General features: G+C 46.6%; 1 protein-coding gene across 9 annotated transcripts in view; it reads left to right on the top strand.

Annotated features, from left to right (window-relative positions):
• Positions 1-26,669, top strand: part of NAV2 (neuron navigator 2) — a 708,207-nt gene extending 681,538 nt beyond the window's left edge. For all 9 annotated transcript variants that reach the window (XM_063946386.1, XM_063946388.1, XM_063946385.1 and 6 more), the window contains 13 exons: positions 5,155-5,327; positions 6,401-6,554; positions 7,408-7,567; positions 8,483-8,580; positions 8,778-8,873; positions 8,985-9,153; positions 18,956-19,191; positions 19,428-19,582; positions 20,194-20,265; positions 21,401-21,597; positions 22,436-22,554; positions 22,649-22,852; positions 24,033-26,669. In XM_063946386.1, the coding sequence (XP_063802456.1) occupies positions 5,155-5,327; positions 6,401-6,554; positions 7,408-7,567; positions 8,483-8,580; positions 8,778-8,873; positions 8,985-9,153; positions 18,956-19,191; positions 19,428-19,582; positions 20,194-20,265; positions 21,401-21,597; positions 22,436-22,554; positions 22,649-22,852; positions 24,033-24,158 (1,959 nt within the window). In that variant the 3' untranslated portion in view covers positions 24,159-26,669. The remainder of the gene's footprint in view (positions 1-5,154; positions 5,328-6,400; positions 6,555-7,407; positions 7,568-8,482; positions 8,581-8,777; positions 8,874-8,984; positions 9,154-18,955; positions 19,192-19,427; positions 19,583-20,193; positions 20,266-21,400; positions 21,598-22,435; positions 22,555-22,648; positions 22,853-24,032) is intronic.
• Positions 26,670-27,196: the final 527 nt, after the last annotated feature.

Genomic DNA, 27,196 nt, shown 5'->3' with positions numbered 1-27,196 from the left:
TGTTGTCACCCCCTGCGGGGCAGACACCGGAGTGGATGGACTTGTGGAAGGAATTACGCGAAAGTGTCGACTCCTTACATAAAAAATTTGACGACATGCCAAATGCGGGGCAGCCGGCTTCTCAGCCCGTGCCTGCCCAGACGTCTCAAAAGTCATCAGGGGCTCTAAAACGCCCGCTACCTCAGATGGCAGACACAGATGTCGACACGGATACTGATACCAGTGTCGACGACGAAGAGACTAATGTAATGTCCAATAGGGCCACTCGTTATATGATTGAGGCAATGAAAAATGTTTTACACATTTCTGAGGTGACCCCAGGTACCACAAAAAAGGGTATTATGTTTGGGGAGAAAAAACTACCAGTAGTTTTTCCCCCTTCTGAAGAATTGAATGAAGTGTGTGAACTAGCGTGGGCTTCCCCCGATAAAAAATTGGTAATTTCAAAAAAATTACTAATGGCGTACCCTTTCCCGCCAGAGGATAGGTCACGTTGGGAAACACCCCCTAGGGTGGATAAAGCACTTACGCGCTTATCAAAAAAGGTGGCACTGCCGTCCCAGGATACGGCCGCCCTAAAGGAACCTGCTGACAGAAAGCAGGGGGCTCTCCAGAAAGCTATATATACACACACTGGTATTATACTGAGACCAGCTATTGCCTCAGCATGGATGTGCAGTGCTGCAGCTGCATGGTCAGACTCCCTGTCAGAAAACATTGACACCCTAGACAGGGACACTATATTGCTAAACGTAGAGCATATTAAAGACGCTGTCTTTTACATAAGAGATGCACAGAGGGATATTTGCCGGCTGGCATCAAAAATAAGTGCACTGTCCATTTGTGCCAGGAGAGGGTTATGGACCCGGCAGTGGACAGGTGATGCAGATTCTGAAAGGCACATGGAAGTTTTGCCTTATAAGGGTGAGGAGTTGTTCGGGGATAGTCTTTCAGACTTAGTGTCCACAGCAACAGCTGGGAAGTCAGCATTTTTGCCACATGTCTCCTCACAACCAAAGAGAGCACCGTATCTTTCGCCCCCAAAAGAGCAGACGGGGTAGAGGCGCGTCCTTTCTGCCCAGAGGCAGAGGTAGGGGAAAAAAGCTGCAGCATACAGCCACTTCCCAGGAACAAAAGTCCTCCCCCGCTTCTTCTGCTAAGTCCGCCGCATGACGCTGGGGCTCAGCAGGCGGAGCCAGGTACGGTGGGGGGCCGTCTCAAAAACTTCAGAAATCAGTGGGCTCGCTCACAGGTAGATCCCTGGATCCTTCAAGTGGTATCTCAGGGGTACAGGCTGGAATTCGAGACATCCCCCCCCCCGCCGTTTCCTCAAATCTGCCTTACCAACGACTCCTTCAGAAAGGGAGGTGTTAGAGGCAATTCACAAGCTGCATTCCCAGCAGGTGATAGTCAAGGTGCCCCTACTTCAACAAGGACGGGGTTACTATTCCACAATGTTTGTGGTACCGAAACCGGACGGTTCGGTGAGACCCATTTTAAATTTGAAATCCTTGAACACATATTTAAGAAAATTCAAGCTCAAGATGGAATCGCTCAGGGCGGTTATTGCAAGCCTGGAAGAGGGAGATTACATGGTATCTCTGGACATCAAGGATGCTTACCTGCATGTCCCCATTTACCATCCTCACCAGGAGTACCTCAGATTTGTGGTACAGAATTGTCATTACCAATTCCAGACGTTGCCGTTCGGCCTGTCCACGGCACCGTGGGTATTTACCAAGGTAATGGCCGAAATGATGATACTCCTTCGGTAAAAGGGAGTTTTAATTATCCCATACTTGGACGATCTCCTGATAAGGGCGAGGTCCAGAGAGCAGTTGTTGGTCGGCGTAGCGTTATCTCAGGAGGTGCTACACCAGCACGGTTGGATTCTGAATATTCCAAAGTCTCAGCTGGTTCCGGCGACACGTCTACTGTTCCTGGGGATGATTCTGGACACAGTCCAGAAAAAAGTGTTTCTCCCAGAGGAGAAAGCCAAGGAGCTGTCATCTCTAGTGAGAGGCCTCCTGAAACCAAAACAGGTGTCGGTGCATCATTGCACGTGAGTCCTGGGAAAGATGGTAGCTTCCTACGAAGCGATTCCATTCGGCAGGTTCCATGCCAGAACCTTTCAGTGGGACCTGTTGGACCAATGGTCCGGATCGCATCTTCAAATGCATCGGTTGATAACCCTGTCTCCAAGGACCAGGGTGTCTCTGCTGTGGTGGCTGCAGAGTGCTCATCTCAGAGAGGGCCGCAGATTCGGCATACAGGACTGGGTCCTGGTGACCACGGATGCCAGCCTTCGGGGCTGGGGTGCAGTCACACGGGGAAGGAACTTCCAAGGACTTTGGTCAAGTCAGGAGACTTCCCTACACATAAATGTTCTGGAACTGAGGGCCATTTACAATGCACTAAGTCAAGCAAAGCCCCTGCTTCAAAACCAGCCGGTTCTGATCCAGTCAGACAACATCACGGCAGTCGCCCATGTAAATCGACAGGGCGGCACATGAAGCAGGACGGCGATGGCAGAAGCCACAAGGATTCTCCGATGGGCGGAAAATCACGTGTTAGCACTGTCAGCAGTGTTCATTCCGGGAGTGGACAACTGGGAAGCAGACTTCCTCAGCAGGCACGACCTCCACCCGGGAGAGTGGGGACTTCATCCAGAAGTCTTCCAACTGATTGTAAACCGTTGGGAAAAGCCACAGGTGGACATGATGGCGTCCCGCTTAAACAAAAAGCTAGAAAAATATTGCGCCAGGTCAAGAGACCCTCAGGCGATAGCTGTGGACGCTCTAGTGACACCGTGGGTGTACCGGTCGGTTTATGTGTTCCCTCCTCTTCCTCTCATACCCAAGGTACTGAGGATAATAAAGAAAAGAGGAGTAAGAACTATTCTCATTGTTCCAGATTGGCCAAGAAGGTCTTGGTACCCGGAACTTCAAGAATTAATCTCAGAGGACCCATGGCCTCTGCCGCTCAGACAGGACTTGCTGCTGCAGGGGCCCTGTCTGTTCCAAGACTTACCGCGGCTGCGTTTGACGGCATGGCGGTTGAACACCGGATCCTAAAAGAAAAGGGTATTCCGGAGGAAGTCATTCCTACGCTTATTAAAGCTAGAAAAGATGTAACCGTACAACATTATCACCGCATATGGCGAAAATATGTTGCGTGGTGTGAGGCCAGGAAGGCCCCAACGGAGGAATTCCAGCTAGGTCGATTTCTGCACTTCCTACAGTCAGGGGTGACTATGGGCCTAAAACTGGGTTCCATTAAGGTCCAGATTTCGGCTCTGTCGATTTTCTTCCAAAAAGAACTGGCTTCACTGCCTGAAGTTCAGACATTTGTCAAGGGAGTGCTGCATATTCAGCCTCCTTTTGTGCCTCCAGTGGCACCGTGGGACCTCAACGTGTGGTGTTGGGTTTCCTAAAGTCACATTGGTTTGAGCCACTCAAAACCGTGGATTTAAAATATCTCAGTGGAAAGTGGTCATGCTTTTGGCCTTGGCTTCGGCAAGGCGTGTGTCAGAATTGGCGGCTTTGTCATGTAAAAGCCCCTATTTGATTTTCCATATGGATAGGGCAGAATTGAGGACTCGTCCCCAGTTTCTTCCTAAGGTGGTATCAGCTTTTCACTTGAACCAACCTATTGTGGTGCCTGCGGCTACTAGGGACTTGGAGGACTCCAAGTTACTGGACGTAGTCAGGGCCTTGAAAATTTATGTTTCCAGGACGGCTGGAGTCAGGAAGACTGACTCGCTATTTATCCTGTATGCACCAAACAAGATGGGTACTCCTGCTTCAAAGCAGACTATTGCTCGCTGGATTTGTAGCACAATTCAGCTTGCGCATTCTGTGGCTGGCCTGCCGCAGCCTAAATCTGTAAAAGCCCATTCCACGAGGCAAGTGGGCTCTTCTTGGGCGGCTGCCCGAGGGGTCTCGGCATTACAACTTTGCCGAGCAGCTACTTGGTCAGGGGCAAACACGTTTGCAAAATTCTACAAATTTGATACCCTGGCTGAGGAGGACCTTGAGTTCTCTCATTCGGTGCTGCAGAGTCATCCGCACTCTCCCGCCCGTTTGGGAGCTTTGGTATAATCCCCATGGTCCTTACGGAGTCCCCAGCATCCACTAGGACGTCAGAGAAAATAAGATTTTACTCACCGGTAAATCTATTTCTCGTAGTCCGTAGTGGATGCTGGGCGCCCGTCCCAAGTGCGGACTGTCTGCAATACTTGTATATAGTTATTGTTAACTACAAGGGTTATTGTTGAGCCATCTTTTGAGAGGCTCTGTTATGTTCATACTGTTAACTGGGTATAATATCACGAGTTATACGGTGTGATTGGTGTGGCTGGTATGAGTCTTACCCGGGATTCAAAATCCTTCCTTATTGTGTCAGCTCTTCCGAGCACAGTATCCTAACTGAGGTCTGGAGGAGGGGCATAGTGGGAGGAGCCAGTGCACACCAGGTAGTCCTAAATCTTTCTTAGCTGTGCCCAGTCTCCTGCGGAGCCGCTATTCCCCATGGTCCTTACGGAGTCCCCAGCATCCACTACGGACTACGAGAAATAGATTTACCGGTGAGTAAAATCTTATTATTATACACAAATATATATCTTGTATGGTGTTTTGGTTCATACCACAGCACCCCACCGGCCTTATGTACTAAACGGCGGCTTCTCAAAGTCACCAATCATCAGCGTTCCTGCTGACAGAATTTATAACTGCAGTAGAGTTCCGTGCAACGTTCAGCTCTAGTCCTCATGTCAGTCAGTAACGTGAGCGCATTACTCTGCATTGCTCCTGTTAGGGTGCCAGGGGTCTGTCTCCATTCTGCTCATGTTTGTCTTTGGCATAGAAGGCATTTTCCTGTCTGTTAAAACGTCTTTTTTTTTTTTTTTCCCCCATCCCGCCTCTCTTCCTCCTGTCCCGTTTTGCTTTCGTGTCCCGTCCTAGGTGAACGAGGTAAGGTCTGCACGCCACCTGTCACTCCCCTCTGTCATCCATTACGTCACGCCTTCCATTAGCCGATCACTCATTTGTCTCGGTCACCCTCCATCATGGTTCATCCTCTTCCCCCAGCGACTGTCTTTGTGTTCGCTCTCTCTGTGTCCCGCGTCCCTGACCGCCTCTGTCTTTTCCTTTGCAGCTGAGAAGTTCCTTCAAACAAGCTTTTGGAAAGAAGAAGTCTCCCAAATCGGCGTCCTCTCACTCTGATATTGAGGAGATGACCGATTCCTCCCTTCCGTCTTCACCCAAGTTACTGCACAACAGCTCATTGCTATCTACTCCCCTAATGCGGGGGTCCCTCTCCAACTCTCTGTAAGTCATTACAAGTTCTATATCCCTATCTGCCACTGTATGTATCTCGTTGCCACCAACTATATAACCGCTTTTGCAAATGAAGGCGGCCGTTGCATGGTCCGAACCGATATTGATGATCTCTGGGAAGTGGTGACATCACTGACGGACCTTGCGGATAGGCCGTATTCTCAGCAGCTTCAGTGAAATCACAAGCTCCTAGTATATATTTTGGCTGTGCGTAAATGAATTATTGCTTGAGCTCTTAAAATTGTTGCTTCCGGCGTGTACTCTTTAAATACCCCTCTATGACATCAGCGTTACAGAAGCATGATAAAAAAACAAATTAACAAAAAATTACTGTAGAAGTTGAATTAAAGCAGAGTACTCTGTTGCTGAGTGTTACCCCACCTTGGGTGGGGTGGTGCGTGATGACGATAGTACCCCGTGATCTTTTACATACTGTGTAACATTGCAGATGGTTAGGCTTCTTGGTAAATTGAGTTTTTACGGAATATTCTGCAGCAGCAGCACATCATTAACGTCTCCAGGGATCCGCAGAACAGGGCTGACAATTTTAGGATTTTTCTTCTTAAGTTGACAATCCGTTAATCATTTAATTGCTGCGTAACCTGTAATTTATCAATCACATGTTAAGTACAGAAATCCACATGCTCTTGTCAGGGCAAGCAGCCGTTGCGTAGTAGGCGATAAATATGGCTGCTCTCTGGCGACTCCCCTGTACAGATCACTCTTCATCAGGTAGTATTAGCGCAGACTCCTGCTTTATTTTGTAACCCAGAAACGTTACGGTAACCTCTGGCATATGTTTTTTAATTTCAGATTTGTATGGTCACATCACTGATGATAAAGCGCTGATCGCACAATAGCTCAGAGAAAATAAAATTGCCGGACGCTCCTGGCAGCGGGACAGCCTAGCTATTAGGTGTTTGGGGGTTTTCTTATTAAACTCCAATGAATGTATGTTGGATGTATATAGCCTGCTCTCGCTGCCAGAATTTCCTGGCCGTCCTTTTATTCTGAGGACACATAGCACCTGGCCTGCCTGACTTATGTTTCACCCTTCCCCGTAGACTCTCTGACTGCACAGAAAACGAGGCGGACAGCGTCTTGCAGCTGCGCAACGAGCTCCGCGACAAAGAGATGAAGCTGACGGATATCCGGCTGGAGGCGCTGAGCTCCGCACATCAGCTAGACACGCTCAGAGAGGCCATGAACAGAATGCAGGTACTGTTTTGGTACACCGTATGCCTTGCGCGCTACGCGGCTTGCGTGGGGCAGACAAAATGAGGGGAATGGCGCAGGAAGCTGCAGTACCAGTGCTTACCACATGGTGGTGTATTTCATTTACAGGACTTCCATTACAGTTACCAGTCACGTGTGTGTGTGTGTGTGTGTGTGTGTGTGTGTGTGTGTGTGTGTGTGTGTGTGTGTGTGTTTGCACTATTGGGTGTAATTGTGAGCAGACTAGCCTAGTCACAGTGACTTTATTTATACCTAGACACTCCTTATGCTTTTATAGGTTATACAGATAACCTCTGATTAGTTTTATGTATTATAAAAGTAGTGTTACCGTTGAGTTATTATTATCATTTATATGGCGCCACAAGGGTTCCGCAGCGCCCAATTACATAGTATGTAAACAAAATAATTAAAAATGGAAAATAGTGACTTACAGTTGAAGACAATATAGGACCAGTACAGGGTAAATAAACATAGCTACAGCGGCAGACGACACTGACATAAGTATCAGGGGGCAGAAAACGTGGGGTTTGGTGCCGTCGAAGTAGGTTTAAGTAAGAGAAGGATTAGCACATGAGGATTGAGAGCCCTGCTTGTGAGAGCTTACATTCTAAAGTTCTAGCTAACAGACTGATGTTCCCCTAAAATCTTTCTGAGGTCCCCTGGAGGTACATGTTCTGGATATCTGCATATCAGGAGGAAACTCTGTTCCTGCATGTAATTACTTACAGAAGCTCCTGTCCTTTCTCACCCGCTTAGGGTGTGTCTGATTACAACGATTGTGTGCTCTTTGCTGTACATTTTTACTAATACAGTATTTTGTTGTTGTTTTGTGCAGACGGAGATTGAAAAGCTGAAGGCGGAAAACGATCGGTTAAAATCGGAAAACCACGGGAAATGCAGCCGGACCCCGTCCCAACTTTCCATCTCTTCTTCTCCCAGACAATCCATGGGCTATCCGCAGCCAGGCCTGACCATGACGGAGTCCTCCAGCCTGGGTATATAGCCATATTGGTGCTAGTTTACGAGATATTCCTAACATTTAAACGGGTGTGGTATGTGGGGTCGACTAGAGTTACGTCGACAGTGTCTAGGTCGACCACTATTGGTTGACAGAAAGTAGGTCGACAGGGATACTGGCTGCGGATTTACAGATCGACAGTCAGAAGGCCGACACCAAATGGTCAACTGTCAGTAGGTCGACGGGGACAAACGGTCGACATGAAAAAGGTAGATAATACTAAAGGTCGACATGCACGTGTGGTCACACAAAAACGGTCCTCAGTGTCAACCATATGTGTGTCGACCATTGTCTTGTTGACCTTGTCGACCATATGGTATTGGCCTATTAACTGTCGACCTGTTATGCACCAACGGATAAAACAACTTTATTTTAGCTCGATCGACCTTTAGTAAATTTACCCCCATATCTATATGTGCGTGCTCCGGGAACCTGTTAGGGAAACTGGGGTGTTGGTTATATTAGGTGTCAGACTATGTTTAGGGACGTAGGAAATGTAAGGAATTCTGGGTAATGCCTACATTATCACTGCTGCCGACACATCCAACACAGCCAGCAATAGCTGACATCGGCCTCATCTCCCCACATGTTGTACGCGCGTATGGAGAAATCCCATTTGCCAGCGGTGTCTCACAGTTACAGGAGGGATTGCTGACAGATGGCGGAAGCGTTGGGAATCTGACAGCCTATTAGTAGCTGCCTGTTCTCTCAGTGATTCCATGAAGCCATTCTGCTAAATAAATCAAGCGCTTCTATTGACATGAGCCCCAAACCCCTATAGTTGAGGGGAACCTGCACCTGAACTAATTGAGGGTTGGTGCACATCTTTAAAATGAAGGTTGCACACGTTGCCCTTTGGTCTGTTCCCTGACTTGTTGGCTCCCTCTTGCAGACATGTTGCTGGACGACTCCGCCGATGGTACCCTGCGTAAGGAGAGCCGCCACGTGAAGATCATCGTCAGTTTCTCTGAGGAAATAAACTGGAGAGAGGTGCGTGTGTGGTGCTCATGCTTCCCCTTATTACAGGAACCTAGTCATCATCCAGTAACTATAGAGACTGCACATTCTGCCTCCAAGGAGAATACTTCTTTAGAATTTATGAACTGATAACACAGTGTCTATAACAGAGCGCCCTTGTTTACAACCACGTCGTCCTCTCAATTTCTAACAACTTTTATTTCCTGCAGGATTGCCGGCCACGTGCGTTCCTTATAGGGTGTATTGGTGTCGGCGGTAAGACCAGGTGGGATGTACTGGATGGCGTGGTACGAAGGCTGTTTAAGGTAAGTAGCCCTCTCACATTTGTGTTGCTGCAGTAATGTCATTTTTACACTGACATATCCACGACGTGTCGCTGCACTGGGGCTCAGCCAACGTAACTTTCTCTTGTGCAGGAATATATAGTTCACGTAGATCCGGTGGCGCAGCTGGGATTGAATTCTGACAGCGTTCTAGGATACAGCATCGGAGAGATCCAACGCACAAACACAGCGGGCACGCCGGAACTGCTCCCCTGCGGGTACCTGGTGGGAGAGAGTGACACCATCGCTGTGTCTCTAAAAGGTACATTCATTATACATTTATCTTGTAATAAGTTTTTTCTACTTGTAGTTATTATCAGATAACCTACAATATGTTCTCTGAGTGGCATCTGTCAGATAAATCACTATCGTATGGTATTAAATGGGAACATCCGTGAATAATATTTGTTATTATTTAATATACAGCTACATATATACATTTTATGGCATATTAAGGCATGACTCTTCAATACCAATAATTAGAGATGTGCACTTGAAATTTTTCGGGTTTTGTGTTTTGGTTTTGGGTTCGGTTCCGCGGCCGTGTTTTGGGTTCGACCGCGTTTTGGCAAAACCTCACCGAATTTTTTTTGTCGGATTCGGGTGTGTTTTGGATTCGGGTGTTTTTTTTTAAAAACACTAAAAAACAGCTTAAATCATAGAATTTGGGGGTCATTTTGATCCCAAAGTATTATTAACCTCAAAAACCATAATTTCCACTCATTTTCAGTCTATTCTGAATACCTCACACCTCACAATATTATTTTTAGTCCTAAAATTTGCACCTAGGTCGCTGGATGACTAAGCTAAGCGACCCTAGTGGCCGACACAAACACCGTGCCCATCTAGGAGTGGCACTGCAGTGTCACGCAGGATGGCCCTTCCAAAAAACACTCCCCAAACAGCACATGACGCAAAGAAAAAAAGAGGCGCAATGAGGTAGCTGTGTGAGTAAGATAAGCGACCCTAGTGGCCGACACAAACACCGGGCCCATCTAGGAGTGGCACTGCAGTGTCACGCAGGATGGCCCTTCCAAAAAACCCTCCCCAAACAGCACATGACGCAAAGAAAAAAAGGCGCAATGAGGTAGCTGTGTGAGTAAGATAAGCGACCCTAGTGGCCGACACAAACACCGGGCCCATCTAGGAGTGGCACTGCAGTGTCACGCAGGATGGCCCTTCCAAAAAACACTCCCCAAACAGCACATGACGCAAAGAAAAAAAGAGGCGCAATGAGGTAGCTGTGTGAGTAAGCTAAGCGACCCTAGTGGCCGACACAAACACCGTGCCCATCTAGGAGTGGCACTGCAGTGTCACGCAGGATGGCCCTTCCAAAAAACCCTCCCCAAACAGCACATGACGCAAAGAAAAAAAGAGGCGCAATGAGGTAGCTGTGTGAGTAAGATAAGCGACCCTAGTGGCCGACACAAACACCGTGCCCATCTAGGAGTGGCACTGCAGTGTCACGCAGGATGGCCCTTCCAAAAAACCCTCCCCAAACAGCACATGACGCAAAGAAAAAAAGAGGCGCAATGAGGTAGCTGTGTGAGTAAGATAAGCGACCCTAGTTGCCGACACAAACACCGGGCCCATCTAGGAGTGGCACTGCAGTGTCACGCAGGATGGCCCTTCCAAAAAACCCTCCCCAAACAGCACATGACGCAAAGAAAAAAAGAGGCGCAATGAGGTAGCTGTGTGAGTAAGATAAGCGACCCTAGTGGCCGACACAAACACCGGGCCCATCTAGGAGTGGCACTGCAGTGTCACGCAGGATGGCCCTTCCAAAAAACCCTCCCCAAACAGCACATGACGCAAAGAAAAAAAGAGGCGCAATGAGGTAGCTGTGTGAGTAAGATAAGCGACCCTAGTGGCCGACACAAACACCGTGCCCATCTAGGAGTGGCACTGCAGTGTCACGCAGGATGGCCCTTCCAAAAAACACTCCCCAAACAGCACATGACGCAAAGAAAAAAAGAGGCGCAATGAGGTAGCTGTGTGAGTAAGATAAGCGACCCTAGTGGCCGACACAAACACCGGGCCCATCTAGGAGTGGCACTGCAGTGTCACGCAGGATGGCCCTTCCAAAAAACCCTCCCCAAACAGCACATGACGCAAAGAAAAAAAGAGGCGCAATGAGGTAGCTGTGTGAGTAAGATAAGCGACCCTAGTGGCCGACACAAACACCGTGCCCATCTAGGAATGGCACTGCAGTGTCACGCAGGATGGCCCTTCCAAAAAACCCTCCCCAAACAGCACATGACGCAAAGAAAAAAAGAGGCGCAATGAGGTAGCTGTGTGAGTAAGATAAGCGACCCTAGTGGCCGACACAAACACCGGGCCCATCTAGGAGTGGCACTGCAGTGTCACGCAGGATGGCCCTTCCAAAAAACATTCCACAAACAGCACATGACGCAAAGAAAAATTAAAGAAAAAAGAGGTGCAAGATGGAATTGTCCTTGGGCCCTCCCACCCACCCTTATGTTGTATAAACAGGACATGCACACTTTAACCAACCCATCATTTCAGTGACAGGGTCTGCCACACGACTGTGACTGAAATGACGGGTTGGTTTGGACCCCCACCAAAAAAGAAGCAATTAATCTCTCCTTGCACAAACTGGCTCTACAGAGGCAAGATGTCCACCTCATCATCATCCTCCGATATATCACCGTGTACATCCCCCTCCTCACAGATTATCAATTCGTCCCCACTGGAATCCACCATCTCAGCTCCCTGTGTACTTTGTGGAGGCAATTGCTGCTGGTCAATGTCTCCACGGAGGAATTGATTATAATTCATTTTAATGAACATCATCTTCTCCACATTTTCTGGATGTAACCTCGTACGCCGATTGCTGACAAGGTGAGCGGCGGCACTAAACACTCTTTCGGAGTACACACTTGTGGGAGGGCAACTTAGGTAGAATAAAGCCAGTTTGTGCAAGGGCCTCCAAATTGCCTCTTTTTCCTGCCAGTATAAGTACGGACTGTGTGACGTGCCTACTTGGATGCGGTCACTCATATAATCCTCCACCATTCTTTCAATGGTGAGAGAATCATATGCAGTGACAGTAGACGACATGTCCGTAATCGTTGTCAGGTCCTTCAGTCCGGACCAGATGTCAGCATCAGCAGTCGCTCCAGACTGCCCTGCATCACCGCCAGCGGGTGGGCTCGGAATTCTGAGCCTTTTCCTCGCACCCCCAGTTGCGGGAGAATGTGAAGGAGGAGATGTTGACAGGTCGCGTTCCGCTTGACTTGACAATTTTGTCACCAGCAGGTCTTTGAACCCCAGCAGACTTGTGTCTGCCGGAAAGAGAGATCCAAGGTAGGCTTTAAATCTAGGATCGAGCACGGTGGCCAAAATGTAGTGCTCTGATTTCAACAGATTGACCACCCGTGAATCCTTGTTAAGCGAATTAAGGGCTCCATCCACAAGTCCCACATGCCTAGCGGAATCGCTCCGTGTTAGCTCCTCCTTCAATGTCTCCAGCTTCTTCTGCAAAAGCCTGATGAGGGGAATGACCTGACTCAGGCTGGCAGTGTCTGAACTGACTTCACGTGTGGCAAGTTCAAAGGGCATCAGAACCTTGCACAACGTTGAAATCATTCTCCACTGCGCTTGAGACAGGTGCATTCCACCTCCTATATCGTGCTCAATTGTATAGGCTTGAATGGCCTTTTGCTGCTCCTCCAACCTCTGAAGCATATAGAGGGTTGAATTCCACCTCGTTACCACTTCTTGCTTCAGATGATGGCAGGGCAGGTTCAGTAGTTTTTGGTGGTGCTCCAGTCTTCTGTACGTGGTGCCTGTACGCCGAAAGTGTCCCGCAATTCTTCTGGCCACCGACAGCATCTCTTGCACGCCCCTGTCGTTTTTAAAAAAATTCTGCACCACCAAATTCAAGGTATGTGCAAAACATGGGACGTGCTGGAATTTGCCCATATTTAATGCACACACAATATTGCTGGCGTTGTCCGATGCCACAAATCCACAGGAGAGTCCAATTGGGGTAAGCCATTCCGCGATGATCTTCCTCAGTTGCCGTAAGAGGTTTTCAGCTGTGTGCGTATTCTGGAAAGCGGTGATACAAAGCGTAGCCTGCCTAGGAAAGAGTTGGCGTTTGCGAGATGCTGCTACTGGTGCCGCCGCTGCTGTTCTTGCGGCGGGAGTCCATACATCTACCCAGTGGGCTGTCACAGTCATATAGTCCTGACCCTGCCCTGCTCCACTTGTCCACATGTCCGTGGTTAAGTGGACATTGGGTACAACTGCATTTTTTAGGACACTGGTGAGTCTTTTTCTGACGTCCGTGTACATTCTCGGTATCGCCTGCCTAGAGAAGTGGAACCTAGATGGTATTTGGTAACGGGGGCACACTGCCTCAATAAATTGTCTAGTTCCCTGTGAACTAACGGCGGATACCGGACGCACGTCTAACACCAACATAGTTGTCAAGGCCTCAGTTATCCGCTTTGCAGCAGGATGACTGCTGTGATATTTCATCTTCCTCGCAAAGGACTGTTGGACAGTCAATTGCTTACTGGAAGTAGTACAAGTGGGCTTACGACTTCCCCTCTGGGATGACGATCGACTCCCAGCAGCAACAACAGCAGCGCCAGCAGCAGTAGGCATTACACTCAAGGATGCATCGGAGGAATCCCAGGCAGGAGAGGACTCGTCAGAATTGCCAGTGACATGGCCTGCAGGACTATTGGCATTCCTGGGTAAGGAGGAAATTGACACTGAGGGAGTTGGTGGGGTAGTTTGCGTGAGCTTGGTTACAAGAGGAAGGGATTTACTGGTCAGTGGACTGCTTCCGCTGTCACCCAAAGTTTTTGAACTTGTCACTGACTTATTATGAATGCGCTGCAGGTGACGTATAAGGGAGGATGTTCCGAGGTGGTTAACGTCCTTACCCCTACTTATTACAGCTTGACAAAGGCAACACACGGCTTGACAAATGTTGTCCGCATTTCTGGTGAAATACTTCCACACCGAAGAGCTGATTTTTTTTGTATTTTGACCAGGCATGTCAATGGCCCTATTCCTCCCACGGACAACAGGTGTCTCCCCGGGTGCCTGACTTAAACAAACCACCTCACCATCAGAATCCTCCTGGTCAATTTCCTCCCCAGCGCCAGCAACACCCATATCCTCCTCATCCTGGTGTACTTCAACACTGACATCTTCAATCTGACTATCAGGAACTGGACTGCGGGTGCTCCTTCCAGCACTTGCAGGGGGCGTGCAAATGGTGGAAGGCGCATGCTCTTCACGTCCAGTGTTGGGAAGGTCAGGCATCGCAACCGACACAATTGGACTCTCCTTGTGGATTTGGGATTTCGAAGAACGCACAGTTCTTTGCGGTGCTTTTGCCAGCTTGAGTCTTTTCAGTTTTCTAGCGAGAGGCTGAGTGCTTCCATCCTCATGTGAAGCTGAACCACTAGCCATGAACATAGGCCAGGGCCTCAGCCGTTCCTTGCCACTCCGTGTGGTAAATGGCATATTGGCAAGTTTACGCTTCTCCTCCGACAATTTTATTTTAGGTTTTGGAGTCCTTTTTTTACTGATATTTGGTGTTTTGGATTTGACATGCTCTGTACTATGACATTGGGCATCGGCCTTGGCAGACGACGTTGCTGGCATTTCATCGTCTCGGCCATGACTAGTGGCAGCAGCTTCAGCACGAGGTGGAAGTGGATCTTGATCTTTCCCTAATTTTGGAACCTCAACATTTTTGTTCTCCATATTTTAATAGGCACAACTAAAAGGCACCTCAGGTAAACAATGGAGATGGATGGATACTAGTATACTTATGGATGGACTGCCGAGTGCCGACACAGAGGTAGCTACAGCCGTGGACTACCGTACTGTGTCTGCTGCTAATATAGACTGGATGATAATGAGATGAAATCAATATATATATATGTATGTATATATAATATCACTAGTACTGCAGCCGGACAGGTAGATAATATATTTATTAGGTAATGATGACTGATGACGGACCTGCTGGACACTGTCAGCTCAGCAGCACCGCAGACTGCTACAGTAAGCTACTATACTATAGTAGTATGTACAAAGAAGAAAGAAAAAAAAAAACCACGGGTAGGTGGTATACAATTATGGATGGACTGCCGAGTGCCGACACAGAGGTAGCTACAGCCGTGGACTAACGTACTGTGTCTGCTGCTAATATAGACTGGATGATTGATAATGAGATGAAATCAATATATATATATGTATGTATATATAATATCACTAGTACTGCAGCCGGACAGGTAGATAATATATTTATTAGGTAATGATGACTGATGACGGACCTGCTGGACACTGTCAGCTCAGCAGCACCGCAGACTGCTACAGTAAGCTACTATACTATAGTAGTATGTACAAAGAAGAAAGAAAAAAAAAAACCACAGGTAGGTGTTATACAATTATGGATGGACTGCCGAGTGCCGACACAGAGGTAGCTACAGCCGTGGACTAACGTACTGTGTCTGCTGCTAATATAGACTGGATGATTGATAATGAGATGAAATCAATATATATATGTATGTATATATAATATCACTAGTACTGCAGCCGGACAGGTAGATAATATATTTATTAGGTAATGATGACTGATGACGGACCTGCTGGACACTGTCAGCTCAGCAGCACCGCAGACTGCTACAGTAAGCTACTATACTCTATAGTAGTATGTACAAAGAAGAAAGAAAAAAAAACAAACACGGGTAGGTGGTATACAATTATGGATGGACTGCCGAGTGCCGACACAGAGGTAGCTACAGCCGTGGACTACCGTACTGTGTCTGCTGCTAATATAGACTGGATGATAATGAGATGAAATCAATATATATATATGTATGTATATATAATATCACTAGTACTGCAGCCGGACAGGTAGATAATATATTTATTAGGTAATGATGACTGATGACGGACCTGCTGGACACTGTCAGCTCAGCAGCACCGCAGACTGCTACAGTAAGCTACTATACTATAGTAGTATGTACAAAGAAGAAAGAAAAAAAAAAACCACGGGTAGGTGGTATACAATTATGGATGGACTGCCGAGTGCCGACACAGAGGTAGCTACAGCCGTGGACTAACGTACTGTGTCTGCTGCTAATATAGACTGGATGATTGATAATGAGATGAAATCAATATATATATATGTATGTATATATAATATCACTAGTACTGCAGCCGGACAGGTAGATAATATATTTATTAGGTAATGATGACTGATGACGGACCTGCTGGACAATGTCAGCTCAGCAGCACCGCAGACTGCTACAGTAAGCTACTATACTATAGTAGTATGTACAAAGAAGAAAGAAAAAAAAAAAACCACGGGTAGGTGGTATACAATTATGGATGGACTGCCGAGTGCCGACACAGAGGTAGCTACAGCCGTGGACTAACGTACTGTGTCTGCTGCTAATATAGACTGGATGATTGATAATGAGATGAAATCAATATATATATGTATGTATATATAATATCACTAGTACTGCAGCCGGACAGGTAGATAATATATTTATTAGGTAATGATGACTGATGACGGACCTGCTGGACACTGTCAGCTCAGCAGCACCGCAGACTGCTACAGTAAGCTACTATACTCTATAGTAGTATGTACAAAGAAGAAAGAAAAAAAAAAAAAACACGGGTAGGTGGTATACAATTATGGATGGACTGCCGAGTGCCGACACAGAGGTAGCTACAGCCGTGGACTAACGTACTGTGTCTGCTGCTAATATAGAGTCTAGACTGGATGATAAATTATTGATAATGAGATGAAATCAATATAATATCACTAGTACTGCAGCCGGACAGGTACTATATATATTTATTATGTAATGACTGATGACGGACCTGCTGGACACTGTCAGGTCAGCACAGCACCGCAGACTGCTACAGTAAGCTACTATAGTAGTATGTATAAAGAAGAATGAAAAAAAAAAAAACCACGGGTAGGTGGTATACAATATTATATATATATATATATATATTATATACAATTATATATATATATATATATATATTAAACTGGTGGTGATTGATTATTAAACTGGTGGTCACTTCAGGTCACGTTGCAACTTGCAACTAGTACTCCGAGGCCTAAGCAGACAATCACAAAATATATTATTATACTGGTGGTCAGTGTGGTCACAACAATGGCAGTGTGGCACTGACTCTGGCAGCAAAAGTGTGCACTGTACGTTATATGTACTCCTGAGTCCTGCTCTCAGACTCTAACTGCTCCCCACTGTCAGTGTCTCCCCCACAAGTCAGATAATACACTTACAGTCACACTATCTATTATCTAATCTAGTATAAATATCACTTCAGCAAGTAGTATAGTAGTATACAGTATAGTAGTACTCCTCCTAATAATGCTCCCCAAAATACTGTGTCTCTCTCTTCTCTAAACGGAGAGGACGCCAGCCACGTCCTCTCCCTATGACTCTCAATGCACGTGTGAAAATGTCGGCGACGCGCGGCTCCTTATATAGAATCCGAGTCTCGCGAGAATCCGACAGCGCGATGATGATGTTCGGGCGCGCTCGGGTTAGCCGAGCAAGGCGGGAAGATCCGAGCCTGCTCGGACCCGTGTAAAAAACCTGAAGTTCGGGCGGGTTCGGATTCAGAGGAACCGAACCCGCTCATCTCTACCAATAATATGTAGCAGTGCTGGAAGCAGGTAAAAAATGTTTATAGCTCTGTGAGGTTTGTGGTGGCTAGTGTGTCTACTATTCCTATGACACTGCTTGGACCGGTAGATGTGACTCCGGTTTGGTGGAAGCCACTTTCATATCATTGCAGATCATGCTATAATGGTCCGCTGGGGCAGATGTATTAACCAGGAGAAGGCATAAGGAAGTGATAAACCAGTGATAAGTGCAAGGTGATAAACGCACCAGCCAATCGGATCCTAACTGTCAATTTGCATATTGGAGCTGATTGGCTGGTGCGTTTATCACCTTGTACTTATCACCGGTTTATCACTTCCTTATGCCTTCTCCAGGTTAATACATCTGCCCCCCTGTTTTGTAATGAGGCCCAAACATCTGTATTGTATTGCTCCAATGCCTTGTTCTGCTGGGGTTGGGGAATCGGGGATATTCAGCAATGTTTGATTTCCCCGATTTAGAGGAAAAAGGATCCGTTTTGGTGAGTTGGGTGTTTTCAACAAGCAGAAATTCCCAACGGATTGAAGATCACTGATTGCCACCGATTGGGAATCATAAGTCTTTTTTCCCCCATGATTAGTTGGGATGAAACTGTGTGTCGTTCATTCCCCGGTGTTTGGGCTTTCCTGTAAATAATTGTTGGTTTCCTCATCCTTGCCCAAAACATCTCGGTGTTCTCCGGTAATTGGTGTTATATTATTGCACCTGCATTGTGGTGTGGACAGGTCTCCTGTGACCGGCATCCACTGATATTATTAATAAGGATTATAAGAAAAGAAATTGACACCTGTATTTTGAGCAGTATCCGGTCTTTAGGTTGACAGTCACTAAGTCGACCACTGAAGGTCGACACATGACTAGGTCGACAGGTATGGAAGGTTGTCACGGTCATTGGGTCGACGCGGGCAAGGTCGACACGCAAAAGGTCGACACAATTTTTGGGAGGATTTCAGGACCTTTTCATAGCTTCTCTATCCAAGTGGGCATAGAGTCGGTTATAAACCTTGTGGGGAACATAGCGAGCCACCATGCACGAAGCGTGGCGAGGGGACGCGTTTCAATTGTCGGTGGTCCCAGATGGAAATTCAGGTCAAGAAACAAAAAAACAAAAACTGTGTTGACCTTGCCCGTGTCGACCTAATGATCATGTCATCCTTCCATACCTGTCAACAGCCATGTGTCGACCTTCAGTCAGCGTCGACCTACTAACTGTCTATCTTCAGTGGTCGACCTAGTGACTGTCGGCCGAGACAGGGTGGACCCAATGATCCACACCCATTTTGGGCTTATGTCTGACGTTCCGGCACTGACTTTGATCCGCTTGTAAATAAGCGCTAACGATGATCCTCTGTCTCTCAGGTCTGGCGGAGAACAGTCTGGACGGGCTGGTGTTTGAGACTCTGATCCCGCGGCCCATATTACAGCGATATGTCTCACTCTTAATGGAGCACAGGAGAATCATCTTGTCCGGTCCTAGCGGGACGGGAAAAACATACCTGGCAAATCGCCTTTCTGAGTACATGGTGCATTGCGAGGGGCGGGACCTGGCAGATGGGGTCGTAGCTACTTTCAATGTGGATCACAAATCCAGCAAGGTATAGAACAGTATAATGTAACCCTCCATTTACCTTTCCCAAACGTGTTGAACGTTATTATAATAATTTTATTGCATGTGGCGACGCTCAGAAGAGAAAGTGATTTGCGCTGGGAGTCACGGGATAAATTGCGTCTGTTAAGTTGCTCTGTAACAATATTCTGTGACCTGATAAGTATCTGGTGTAAGTGGCGTTAGGTGGTCAGCGTATAATGGCGGGGATGGGCTGTCTTCCAGGAGCTGCGTCAGTATCTCTCCAACCTCGCCGATCAGTGCAACAGTGAGAACAATGCCGTGGACATGCCGCTGGTCGTTATCCTGGATAATCTCCATCATGTCAGCTCCTTGGGAGAGATCTTCAATGGACTCCTAAACTGCAAATACCACAAATGGTAACTGATCCTTTCTCATCACCTTCTGCTCCTGGGCCTCAGATGACCAGGGCAGTCACCGGGGGGGGGACTGTGGGGACTGGGGTCCTGGGCCCTTGCAGAGAGGGGTGCCCAGCTCTGACTCCTACTGTCAATACCTGTAGAGCTGCACCAGGCTGTGAATCAACAGCAGTCTGATGCGCAAGTAGGACTTCTTAAAACAAGCGTTCCCTGCGCATCAGCTCTCTGTAAACCATCCTAGTATTTCCGCAACACTCCGACTATATGTAATTTCACAATGTATGACATCACAATGGGGTGGAGCAGTGCGGCCAAATATTTTTTGGGGGGGAGGGACCCTGTTTATTTTATCAGTCCCCGGCCCCATATTTTCTGATGCAGCCCTGCGCATGACTGATGATAGATGAGTGAATCTAGACGTTACCTGGGTATAGAACAGAACTTGAGAATGAAACCTACGAGTATCTCCCACCTGCAGGGGATTGGGCTAGTATTGTCATTATTGTGCTTTATGCTTTCTGTAAGGACTGAGGTTATTATTACTCAGTGACGTCTACAGATGCAGTATTGTTACACCTTTCAGTACTCATGTAATCTTGTTTTTGTTATAGCCCGTACATCATTGGCACCATGAATCAGGCCACGTCTTCCACCCCCAACCTACAGCTCCACCACAACTTCCGGTAGGTCCCCTTTCTACGCTTGTGTTGTACGGCGAGCATTGTGTTGTACGGCGAGCATTGTGTTGAACGGCGAGCATTGTGTTGTACGGCGAGCATTGTGTTGTACGGCGAGCATTGTGTTGTACAGGGCCGTTTATGTAACGCTACAGTGTCATTATATCAATACATACCGCGCAATACAACTCTCCATCGAGTTACTGATTCCCCACTTAGCAATGGGGCAGATAATATGTTTATTGCCAGTTATTTATATACAGCGCACACATATTCACACAGCGCTGTACAGAGAAAATTTTCCAGTTGACAACAGTCCCTGCCCCAGTGGAGCTTACAATCTATACTCCCTATCACATGGACACACACACTAGGGTTAGTTAGCCAATTTACCTACCAGTACATGTTTGGATTGTTAGAGGAAACCGGAGCACGAGGAGGAAACCCAACACGTACATGCAGAGAACATACAAACTCCACACATAATGGGCTTTGGTGGGAATTGAACCCAAGACCTTAGTGCTGTGAGGCAGTAATACTGACCAATACGCCAAAACTGCTTCCCCAAGAAGATGACTAATAACACAGACTAACAACCGTTAGTAAGAAATCGGGAAAACGTAGATAATTAGGGCAGTAAGGATGGGGGGGCTGTACGGATGGTGTAATGGTTAGCATTACTGCCTCACAGCACTGAGGTCCTGTGTTCGATTCCCACCGTGAACTTAATGTGTGGAGTTTGTATATTCTCCCCATGCTTGCGTGGGTTTCCTCCGGCTACTCCGGTTTCCTCCCACAATCCAAAAATATACTGGTAGGTTAATGTGTTCTCTCCAAAAGTTACCCCTAGTATGTATGTGTGTGTATGTACAGGGGCAGATGGGGCAAGTGGTTCTTACCTGCCGTCACATTCTGTGTTTCTGTTACAGTATCATTATTATCATGTATTTGGGTTTTGTATATGTATAATGTAACAGACAGTATAATAGAGTCTTCAGTATGGCACTGTATTATCTTATCATGGCCTTACCAGTCCCATAGCCGCATGTGTTACTTCCGCTATGGTTGGTGAGTCGTACTCATTGCTGATGAGTCTGGTTGGTGTGAGTCAGTGACTCATCTTCTCCCTGGTTCCTTCTAGTTGGGTGCTGTGTGCCAACCACACTGAGCCGGTGAAGGGATTCCTGGGGCGCTATCTCCGGCGGAAATTAATCGAATCAGAAATGAGCAACAGGACCAGGAACGTGGAGCTGGGGAAAATCATAGACTGGATCCCTAAGGTTTGGCAACACCTGAACCGATTCCTGGAAACTCACAGTTCCTCGGATGTGACCATCGGTGAGTGTGGTGTCTGTGGGCACTGTTGGAGAGGGCGCAGTTGGTAAAGTTGGATGATAGAGATTAGGTTTCGGCACCTGGTGGCTCTCTCCGCTGTTGTGGAATTACAAGTCCCATAGGATAGGTTGTTTCCATTACGTCTACATTTTATTTATACTAGTATACGTTTGGCTGCTGTAATTGTCTACATCCGCCAGCAGGTGGCGCTCTTCCTGTATTTATTGTGCAGCCACCAGGACTCCTTTAGTAACATTTTATTTAGACTGGTATATTTTTTTTGCAGCTGTAATTGTCTACATCCGTCAGCAGGCGGCGCTCTTCCTGTATTTATTGTGCAGCCACCAGGACTCCTTTAGTTACATTTTATTTAGACTAGTATTATTTTTTTGCAGCTGTAATTGTCTACATCCGCCAGCAGGTGGCGCTCTTCCTGTATTTATTGTGCAGCCACCAGGACTCCTTTAGTTACATTTTATTTAGACTAGTATTATTATTTTTTTGCAGCTGTAATTGTCTACATCCGCCAGCAGGTGGCGCTCTTCCTGTATTTCTTGTGCAGCCACCAGGACTCCTTTAGTAACATTTTATTTAGGTGCCACATTTGCATTGTAACACAGCAATCGATACGCAACAAGCTTTCATCTGTCTGGTGCAAGTTAAAAGATAAAAGGAAGCTGCTGATTGGTTACTATATGCTTGTGCAAAGTTTGTTAAAGGCAAATGATCCCTACTAAAATGTATGTGTTACAGGCTTCATTTCCTGCAGCATGTATGGCATACCTATGTTACATGTATGTGCGCGATATACACGTCTTAGAAATCTTCTCTGCTGTTACAGGGCCGCGTCTGTTCCTGTCCTGCCCGATGGATGTGGATGGTTCCAGGGTCTGGTTTACTGATCTGTGGAACTACTCGATCATCCCCTATCTGCTGGAAGCTGTTAGGGAGGGGCTGCAGGTGAGCGAGGTTCCCCGCAGCGGAGAGGCAGCCATTTGTAGAACCACAGATGGAGGCATTCTCCGCGGTAACTGCATTTCTTCTTCTCCTCCAGCTGTACGGCAGAAGATCCCCCTGGGAAGATCCCGCCAAGTGGGTGATGGATACATACCCGTGGACGGCTGTTCCCTTGCAGCACGAGTGGCCGTCTCTCCTGCAGCTGCGGCCCGAGGACGTAGGATTTGATGGGTATTCTGTACCCAGGGAGGGGACGTCCAGCAAACAGGCTCCAACCGGAGCTGGGGAAGCGGACCCCCTGGTAAGGATACAGAACCGTGCGTTCATCTTTGGTTGGCTGCATTTGGGAATCAACTGGTGGCTCCTCAGCTGCGTCAGGAAATGCTGGGACTCATAGTTCCACCAATAACTGGAGCGCCACAATTTTGCATGTTCTAGAATTTCTAAAGCATTATTTCCATATTGTTCCAATTGTCCTTAGTAGCAGTGGTGAAGCGAATGCCGGGCGCTAGCGAATGATTTGCGCAGACCTTGGAGTATTAATGATCTTCAGGAAACTCCGTTCTCTCTCTATTCCTATCACCCAGTTGATAACGAGAGGATTTGCACTTAATTATTTTATAATGTTCTCTGCTGCTTTCTGGAACAAGATTAAAAAAAAAAAAAAATTAAAAATTAATTCCTAACCTATATACTTGTGAGCTGAGCAGCTGAACGTTTTCCCAACCTGTATACTTATAGGCTGGACATCTGTAATGATCCTTATTGTGCCAGTACATTTATTGTTGTATAGCTTCTAGGACTCATTTACTAACACAAGTGTCCTGCAATATTAGTCTCTCCCGAGGCGGGAGAGACTAATATTGCAGGACACTCGTGGAGGACGTCCTGATTACATCATTGTGATGTCATAGCGTTTCCACCTTAGGAACAATGGTTGCCGTGTCTTATTGATCGGGTGCTTGGGAACCAAATGAAATTATTCCAGATTCGGTGACTGGGATAGTATATTAACCAACAAGGATATTAATATATACAGCTTACGTTGCAATTTGCGTACTCAGTCCGGTCAGTGTTGTGTTGAACTGTTAAATTGTTACAGAATCTATAGAATATAATGTAGATGACCAAATGAATCAATCTTTGCATCCAGAGGAAACCAATTATAATTTTAGTGTGTGTGGGGAGGAGTGGGGGGGGGGGGGGGGGATTGCACCGACAAACCCTAAATATCCTCCCGCTGTTATATATGGCTCACGCTCCGTCAAACCAGAATTATAGCGCATACGAGACAGTCACTTGGTTTATGACGTAGGCTGGGTTGTCATCTGGCGCAGTTATACAGTGATGTAAGAGTACAGAAGTTCCGTCGTGTCTATAGTGCTATAAAGGTCATAGCTGTCTGCCGAAGTCCGCCTGCTCCTGCTCCGTTCCGATATACTGTACGTCTCCTGCAGCTTATTTTTGTATTGTTCCTGCAGATGAATATGCTGATGAGGCTGCAGGAGGCCGCTAATTACTCCAGCCCGCAGAGCTACGACAGCGATTCCAACAGCACCAGCCATCACGATGACATCTTGGATTCATCCCTGGAGTCCGCGCTGTGATGACACACCGAGAGTCGCCGCTCGTTTTCGGGTTCCGCGCTGGGGTGGAACAAAGACACTTTAGACTTTACGTTGGGTCTTGGGCGCTGGCCGCTCAGTGAGTTACCCTGCGTTAGTGTGTGAGAGTAATGGCTGCACTACTTACTTGCAACAGGCTCCGCTGCCTGAAACACTGAAAATTTTTTGGTTCTATGTTCTCTGGAAGCTAGAGGAGACTGAGCAGGGTTCCGCGCTACCCTGGGCGAGGGCAGAGCGTACACTTCCTATGCTGCTCTAACCAAACACACACACACACAGGGCTGCTGGACAAGCCGGCTACACTCTGTAACCTCAATGCAGATAGTCGCTGACTATGCTGCTCGCCTTTCTTTTGGTGTTTATAACCGGTGCTGGTGGGGAACGGCGTCCGCTGCAGAACCGTCATACAGCTATGCAGGACCGTTATCCATTATCCTCCTATACCCCGGGCTCCATTGAGCTTGTTGCCACCATACGGCATTGCTCAAGAAATGTAGATATTTTCAGACCATTGACCAGTTCTGAGAAACTCATGAGATACATTGAGATGTTTGTAAACCAAAATCTGATCCCACCACCCTTTCTGGCATTACGTGGTCTTGTCATCCTTGTGATTGGGTTACCAGCTGTCTGTAAGGTCCGGCGGCTCCTAGCCGCCGTCTAATGTATGTTGTTAGGGGAGGAGGAGGAGGTTGGTATTTCTACTTGGATATCCGGTGTCTATGTTCCCTTCTTCAGGACTCAAGGTCAACGGTAGAGCACGGACTTGCTACTCATGTTGGGGAAGGATACACCTCATCTATATTGCACTTTGCAAGGTACTAGCTATGTATAATATACAGTACGTAATGACGATACAATAAGTTGGCTACCTGCAGTTGTACCTCAGGTAATACTTGAGCACCAACATGACGTGGGCAAGGATTCATCATCTATGTTTTTGGTGCTAACCATTCAATGCCTTACTACAGAGGCAGGCAACCTACCAATCCCCTGTCTGTGTTTAAGCTGCTAATGCCGGGTCTTGCTGGGACTTGTAGTTTAGCCACATCCGGGAAATTAGCAGTTGCCTAAGCCTGCCTTACTATTTTCCGTCTGGTTGTAACATTACAGACGCATTTCGCTTCTCCGCACAGGGCTAAAACCAACGTGTTTCGGTGACCTGTGGTGTGAATGTCCTCATGTTGTGTTATTTCTTTTCCTGCCGTTCTCCACAGTCCATCGCAGGGAATTTAGACACCGGGACATGCTAAGTAGTCACTGTTGGTACAATTGTTCAATACCTCACGCATTTCGGACCATGTAAGAATTGCTAGGCAGAAACACAATCTTACAATGACATTGCACTGAAATATAGCTATGTGAATTATATTGTAGGGTTAACCACACCCATATGGGACAAACATTGCCATTTGCTGAAATGAACAATGGATTTTAGCATCTGAAGCTACATTGACAAAAGTTATGCTCACCCAATTGGCATATCTAGCTGTCAAATGAAACGGTTCGTCCGTCACAGACATCCAGACAGTTCCCTGATTCTCGCCCCCAGCACTGATCTCCGTAACTGTGAATATGACCGGATGTTTCATATCGCTGACAATTTTCACAAAATAAAAAAAGAGGATCTATATTTATAGTTTTGGGATTCTGTATATAAGTCACAATTCTTTGTGTATGTTGATGAGTGCAAGTGTATGAAACGCATTGTGCTATATAACACTGTATTGTCTCTGATGATGTCAGGAAGCCGGTCTGCCTGTAAGTATAATTAATGGGAAACCATGTTTGTTTTTGTTTTTCTATCTTTTGCAATGTAGCTCATTTTTAACGCATTTCGCCATCCACGTCAGCTCAGTAAGTACATGCACGATCTAGTGTGTGGAGACTGTTAGATTACTCTGGGCTGGCTAATACATAGAATCGCTGAACGTGAATTTCCTCTGTTCTACGAGACATGATTTCCAACCGCCTTCTAACTACCACCTTCTAGTGACCACATCTCCTCTCGTACCAGATTCTATGCAACGTTATTATTAAAGGAGGCCTGACGTGACGTGTTCATAAACGGCATTAATAATAATAATAAAATAATGACTTCAGCGCCCATTCTGTAAATTTTGAATATTTGACGCGAATGAGAAGGGGTGTTATATCGGTCTGTTAATACTTTCGTTGTGGATCGTACAGAAATGTTTCTGCTGTTAATGACGAGATGTAAATTTTCACCTTGTAACATATAAATTGTAAATATTTGATGAAACTGCTGCATTTTGATGAGATTTTCTAGACATTTTAAAAAAAACAAACGACAAAGAATTAGGAACTAAGTATTTTGTGTAAGTTTTTCGGTTATTTTTGGTTTATTTTTATTTGTTATTATATGAATTTTCTCATGGTCTGATCAGATCATGCCGTGTCAAGACGAACAAAACTTGATGATTGTACAAGTCTTAAATTATTACTGATGAAATAAAATCCAATGCTTATTTATCCAGTCTGTATTTATTCACCTTCTCTTTTCAGGGAATCACTACGTAAACCCATATACTGTTACCCGACGACTCCAGTTCCCGACGTGTGGGTTAATGACGCCATCAAATAATTATAGCGCGGCGCAGGATCCGGTCTCTAGGTCAACACTATCTAGGTCGACCACTATTGGTTGACAGTAACTAGGTCGACAGGTCAAAAGGTCGACATGAGTTTTTCATGATTTTTTCCTTTTTTTGAACCTTTTCATACTTAATGATCCACGTGGACTACGATTGGAACGGTAATCTGTGCCAAGCGAAGCGAGGCACCTTGCCCGAAGCATGGCGAGCAAAGCGAGGGGACACGGTGCACTAATTGGGGTTCCCGGTCACTCTACGAAGAAAACGACACCCAAAAACCATAAAAAACTCATGTCGACCTTTTGACCTGTCGACCTAGACCATGTCGACCTAGTTACTGACGACCAATAGTGGTCAACCTAGACACTGTCGACCTAGTTACTATCTACCTTCCGTACCACACCC

This window comes from Pseudophryne corroboree, chromosome 11 (genome assembly GCF_028390025.1).
Source record: "Pseudophryne corroboree isolate aPseCor3 chromosome 11, aPseCor3.hap2, whole genome shotgun sequence".
Lineage (NCBI taxonomy): Eukaryota > Metazoa > Chordata > Amphibia > Anura > Myobatrachidae > Pseudophryne > Pseudophryne corroboree.
Note: the sequence above shows the minus strand (reverse complement) of the source record. Positions and strands in the feature narration are given on the sequence as shown.